We start from the raw sequence: 6,703 nt of genomic DNA on the forward strand, positions 1-6,703 counted from the left end.
TCTCTCCATCTCTCTCCATCTGGGCTTAGTGTGAAACTTAGCCATCGTCGTCATGGTGACAGCAGGGCAAAGAGACAGCGACTTGACGTCACTGATATGAGTCTACAGTAAAACAGCTTTTAGGGCCATTTTCAGTGATATTGCTGAAGAGAAAACAGTGTCTGCAAACAGTGTCTTCATTACGTAAAAAATCCTAAAGTTATTTCTGTATTTGACTCCTACTTAAATACACTAAACATTCTCCTTTATTAAACACTCAGACGCGCTTGAAGCTCTAACTTTCTCTTTGCTTAGTCTACATGCGATGCGAGGACTCAGGAATGAGATCGCTGATCCTTAGCACTTGACAGAAGATGCAGACACTTTCATTTGTGTTCTTTAAAGGAATATTCTGGGTTCAAAACGAGCTAATCTCAGTCAACAGCATTTGTGGCATAATGCTGACAATGCTAAAAAATAAAAATATGTAGCTTATAAGTTTATACACGCAAGTTATTGCATTCTGTTATTATTCTGTTCTAGTCTATTATTATTATTATTCTGTTAAAACTTATTTTAACTGTGAAGCTGTTTAAATCATTTAGTCATTTTAGACACAATTGTAAAAAAGTTGTAAAAAACCTTCCCCCCCCCCACACTAAAATCATGTTAACACCACACATTGTTTATGTTTATATCTTGTGGCTATTATTTACAGATTGGCCTCATTCACATGTATTGTTTTTTTGTTTTGTTTTTTACAAAATTAGTGTTTTGTTTAGTTTTTATTTTTACTGGAGTTTTGGTTTAAAAATGAATCATAAGCAGTACAGAACATAACCAGCACATATGTAAGATAATAAAATCAATAGATAAATAAATAAATGCATAAAATAAATGCATAAATAAATGAATGAATACAATTGATTTAATTAAACTGTATATATGCACACACATATATATATATATATATATATATATATGCATACAGTAAAACAAGAGTTTATTAAAACAAATTCTAAACACTATTATTGACTATTATTAATGATATTTGAATTAGATTTTCTTTTTCTTTTTTTCTGTTTTCATTTTAATTTTAGTTAGTTTTAGAATTTTTGTTTTGTGTTTTTGTCATTTTTATTAATATCTATATAGTTTTTATTAAGATTTAGCTTTTAGTTTATTTAGTATTTTAGTACTTAAATGAAAATGAGAAATGTTGCATGGCCACTGGCTAAAATAAAATACATGTTACATTGTTTCAGTTAATGTTTGTGTTATTTCAAGTGATTTTTTAATGGTTTTAGTTAATGATAACCCTGTATCAGTCCATGATCTTCACACTGTGGGGTTCCACATTTAATGTTTGGAAATGCAATTTCCACCAGACTCTAAATGTGTTATTTGTGGGGTGTTCCAGGTCATTCAGCAGAAGAGTGAAGAATGTGATCACATTAAGTTCTTGATTGAGGAGAAGGACTCGGAGGAGGAGGCGTTTTATGAAGACCTGGATGGTTTCGAGGAGAACGGGACTCAAGAAACGCGGATCAGTCCTTATACCTTCTGCAAGGCTTTCCCGTTCCACCTGATGTTCGACAGGGAGCTCATGCTCACACAGTGTGGCAATGCTATCTTCAGAGTTCTGCCGCAGGTTCGTCTGCTCAAAAATGATTGTCTATTATTGAAATGATGGAGAACAATGTGAAGTGATGTGTGTCATCTTCCAGCTGCAACCTGGCGTCTGTAACCTGTCCTCAGTGTTTTCTCTGGTGCGGCCGCACATAGACTTCAGTTTCCATGGCATTCTGTCTCACATCAACACCGTCTTTGTGCTGCGGAGTAAGGTCTGTCTGCCCCAAAATACATCTGATATAAAACCACCAACACTCATTCACTACAATGTTGTTAGTTTCTGACATAAATTGTGTTTACTAGTTCTACAGTACATGTCACACACTCATATACAAATTAGTGCTGTCACAATATCAGATTTGTAACTACACGTTCATGGTGGACAAAATAATTATTGCGATATCTATAGAAATATGAAATATGCTATCAGTCAAATTCATATTTAACCGTTCAGTGGATTCAAAGCTACAAGAAAAGTACAACAATTGATGAGAATACCAACACAGTTTTACTCCAAACTCACGTTATAGCGTCAATTGAGCGTTTGAAATAACTTCTTTCTGAACTGATGTGGCTTCGTATCAGGCAGAAATTATATTATTTCATAGTATTCTATACAGTGATAAAGGCAATAAAGGCTATCATTGTATTATAAATATACATTATCCTTATAAAAAAAAAGAAGGCTTAAAGAACACAGATAAACCAAATACTGTTGCAATGGTGTGATAATTCTCTTAATTTTTCGTCAGTCAAAACATTTCTTCTGCATTTTATTCGGCTACAGTGATAGCTGGATTTATTTGTCCGTATAATGGATTTCATGGAAAGTTGTTTTCGTACTCCTATGAGTCTCACTTGTGGACTTTCTGTGCGAGTATGAACGATACATCAATTACACGTGAGAGTTTAGAGCTGTGTACTTTTCATTTTGAAATATCATGATTATCGTTAATACCGGTATATCGTGACACCGCTAATTATCACGATAACGATATTTCATTTTTTAAATATCACGATTATTGTCAATACCTGTATATTACGACACTGCTAATTAACACGATAACGATATTTAATTTTTTTAATAGAACGATTATCGTCAATACCGGTATATCGCAACACCCCTAATTATCACAATAACAACATTTCATTTTTGTAAATATTACGACTATCGTCAATACCGGTATATCGCAACACCCCTAATTATCACAATAACAATATTTAATTTTTGTAAATATTATGACTATCGTCAATGCCGGTATATTGCGACATCCCTATTTAACACGATTATGATATTTGATTTTTTTTAAATAACGATTATCATCAATACCGATATATTGCAACACCCCTGATTACCATGATAACGATATTTCATTTTTTAAATATAACGATTATCGTCAATACCTGTATATCGTGACACCGCTAATTACCATGATAACGATATTTAATTTTTTTTAAATCACGACTATCGTCAGTACCTGTATATCGCGACACCGCTAATTAACACGATAACGATATTTAATTTTTAAAATACAACGATTATTGTCACTACCTGTATATCGCGACACAGCTAATAAACACAATAATGATATTTCATTTTTAAGAAATAACGATTATTGTCAATACCGGTATATCGCGACACCCTTAATTATCACAATAACGATATTTCATTTTTTAAATATCACGACTATCGTCAGTACCTGTATATTGCGACACGATAATTAACATGATAACGATATTTCATTTTTAAAAATATAACGATAATCGAATATACCTGTATATTATGACACCCCTAGTTAACATGATAACGATATTTCATTTTTTAAATATAACGATTATCATCAATACCGGCATATCACGACACCCCTAATTATCACAATAACGATATTTCATATTTTGAAAATCATGACTATCGTTAATACCTGTATATCGCGACACCCCTAATTATCACAATAGCTATATTTCATTTTTTAAATATCACGACTATCGTCAATGCTGGTATATTGCGACATCCCTAATTAACACGATTATGATATTTAATTTTTTTTAAATAACGATTATCGTCAATACCGGTATATTGCGACACCCCTGATTACCATGATAACAATATTTATTTTTTTAAATATCACGATTATTGTCAATACCGGTATATCACAACACCACTAATTAGCACGATAACGATATTTAATTTTTTAAATATGATCATCGAATATACCTGTATATTATGACACCCCTAATTAACACGATAAAGATATTTCATTTTTTAAATATAACGATTATCGTCAATACCTGTATATCGTGACACTGCTAATTAACACGATAACGATATTTCATTTTTTTAAATATAACGATTATCATCAGTACCAGCATATTGTGACACACCTGATACAAAAACAAGAATAACAGTGCATGTTTAAAAAAAATGAAATTTGAAATGTATTGTAATGAAACTACACGACACGAGGTTTGTTTATGGCTTTATGTAGGAGGGCCTGTTGAACGTAGAGACTGCAGAGAGTGAAGATGAACTCACAGGAACAGAGATCAGCTGTCTCAGACTGAAGGGCCAGATGATCTCACTTCCTGAGACGGAGAACATCCTTTTCCTGTGCTCACCAAGGTAGATGGCTGAGGCTGTGAAATAAAATCAACAAAGCAAATTAGTAATTTTGGTGGCTTAAACTAATTGCATCAGTTCTGATTTTTAAACACGGCTTAAATTGGTAACATACAGTCGTTACCATAATGCCTTATTTCTACTTGGACCAATCTTTAAAATGATTTTAATTTCATGTAACGTAATGTAGTCAAGTTGATTCGGTGATATTTATTATTATTATTATTATTATTATTATTATTATTACAAATATTGAAAAAATGTCAATGCTTAGAGCTTGGAGCTTGACATCATTTAAAAAAAAAAAAAAAAAAAAACTAAAATATTCTAAATTAGATGTTAGCACATAAAGCAATTTTTGAAGGCTAGATTTAAAAATGTAGTCAACATGGATAACCTAAAAATATGCTTCATGTGGTCACTTCCTGTGCTGGATTGTAACCGATTACATGTAATCTGGATTATGTAATCAGATTCCAAAAATTAAGTACTACGATGTTACATTTTAAAATGCTCAGATCAGTTACTATTTTATTGATTACATGATTACATGTTATTCACACAATGGCAGTAAATTATTCATAATTTATTGATTCTCCCCAGTTACGTTACTAACTACAATGTTCATCATGTAATCTGTAATCATTAACTACAGGCGACAATTTATAAGTAATCTACCTAGCACTGGTCACTTCTACAGTTAAATTAATGTTTTAGGTAAAAAAAATAGTGTTTAATTTGACAGAATCGACCTGACTATATTATGCTACACCAACAAAGGTCATTTTTAAGTGGTTTATCAGGTAGAAATAGCTACTTAAAGAAAAAAAAAATCACATTGTCTCTTTTTAAAGTGTATTTGGACAGGCAGCCTCTACTTCTACTTGTGCTGTCAAACGATTAATCGCGATTAATCACATCCAAAATAAAAATCACATTGTTAAAGTGTATTTGGACAGGCAGCCTCTACTTCTACTTGTGCTGTCAAACGATTAATCGCTAATCGCGATATCCAAAATAAATGTTTTTGTTTACATAATATATGTGTGTGCACTGTGTATATTTATTACGTATATATAAATGCAAACACATGCATGTATATATTTAAGAAAAATGTTTATATATTAAATATATTTATATATAATATAATAATATAAATGTATATGCATGTAAATATTTTCAAAATATATACTGTATGTGTGGGTATTTATATATACATAATAAATAAACACAGTACACACACATATATTATGTAAACAAAAACTTTTATCTTAGATGCGATTAATCGCGATTAATCGTTTGACAGCACTAATTTATACATTTAATACAGCTTTTTTTGAAGGAATAGCATAAAGTGTAACGTAAACATCATTACTGCTTGTTATTTATTAAATAAGTACAGTACATTTTTGTTCATTGCCTCCTAAATCAAACGTAATGGACAGCAAGAATTTGGTTATTTTCTAATAAATGTTTTTACTGGCCCCTTATAAGCCAAATCTACTGAAGTAATATGTGTCTTTCCCGCTGGTTTAGATTGAATCGATTGAATCAGAGGCTTTGATTTCGTATTATGAGACATGTGGTGGAAATATGTTCTGATGGGACTGCTATATTGGTATATGTTAGGGTCAACTTTACTGAAGTTTTGTGGAGACTGAGTAACATTTTGTTTGACGTTTTGATATCTCGATTGATAGGCCTGATCCAGTGTTTTGTCATTTGCGTATATCAGTGTTATGAATCTGGATGATCTGACGAGGAGAGGTCTGTACCTGAGTGATATTCCTCTTCATGACGCCACCCGTGACCTTGTGCTACTGGGGGAGCAGTTTCGCGAGGAGTACAAGTTGACCCAGGAGCTGGAGATCCTGACCGACCGTCTGCAGCACACGCTCCGAGCCCTGGAGGATGAGAAGAAGAAGACAGACAGGTCAGTCCTCTGCGGAAGCCCGTTTAAAATAAAAAAAGTTTGTATCTCACAAATCTAACTTTTAAGTCAGATATAAGCTGGCAATTGCGATTTACAAAGTCAGAACTGTGTGATATAAACTTGCAAAAGTCCAATTCTGAGGAAAAAAATACTATTTTCTTACAACTGCGAGTTTATATCTCACAGTCTTGACTATATAACTCGCAATTGCAACTTTATATCATGCAAATATTACTTTATGACTCGGACTTAATTCTGACTTTATTTCTCAGAATTGCAAGTCTTGCAGTTCTGATTTCATAACACACAATTGCGACTTTATATCTCACAATTTTGACTTTTAAGTCAGATATAAGCTGGCAATTGCGATTTACAAAGTCAGAATTGTGGGATGTAAACTCACAATGGTGAGTTATGAAGTTTGTGAGTTACGTTTTTCCTCTGAATTGAGTGATATAAACTTACAATTGTGACTTTTTCTTAGATTTGCATGATTTAAACTTGCAATTACACGTTATAAAGTCAGAATTGTGAGATATAAA

General features: G+C 32.3%; 1 protein-coding gene across 1 annotated transcript in view; it reads left to right on the forward strand.

Annotated features, from left to right (window-relative positions):
- Positions 1-6,703, forward strand: part of LOC107700265 (guanylate cyclase soluble subunit beta-1-like) — a 27,661-nt gene that overhangs the window by 6,590 nt on the left and 14,368 nt on the right. The window contains exons 6-9 of the mRNA XM_016501870.1: positions 1,400-1,630; positions 1,707-1,823; positions 4,098-4,231; positions 5,964-6,161. Of these exons, the coding sequence (XP_016357356.1) occupies positions 1,400-1,630; positions 1,707-1,823; positions 4,098-4,231; positions 5,964-6,161 (680 nt within the window). The remainder of the gene's footprint in view (positions 1-1,399; positions 1,631-1,706; positions 1,824-4,097; positions 4,232-5,963; positions 6,162-6,703) is intronic.

The sequence above is a fragment of the Sinocyclocheilus anshuiensis genome, unplaced genomic scaffold (genome assembly GCF_001515605.1).
Source record: "Sinocyclocheilus anshuiensis isolate Anshui unplaced genomic scaffold, SAMN03320099.WGS_v1.1 scaffold326, whole genome shotgun sequence".
Lineage (NCBI taxonomy): Eukaryota > Metazoa > Chordata > Actinopteri > Cypriniformes > Cyprinidae > Sinocyclocheilus > Sinocyclocheilus anshuiensis.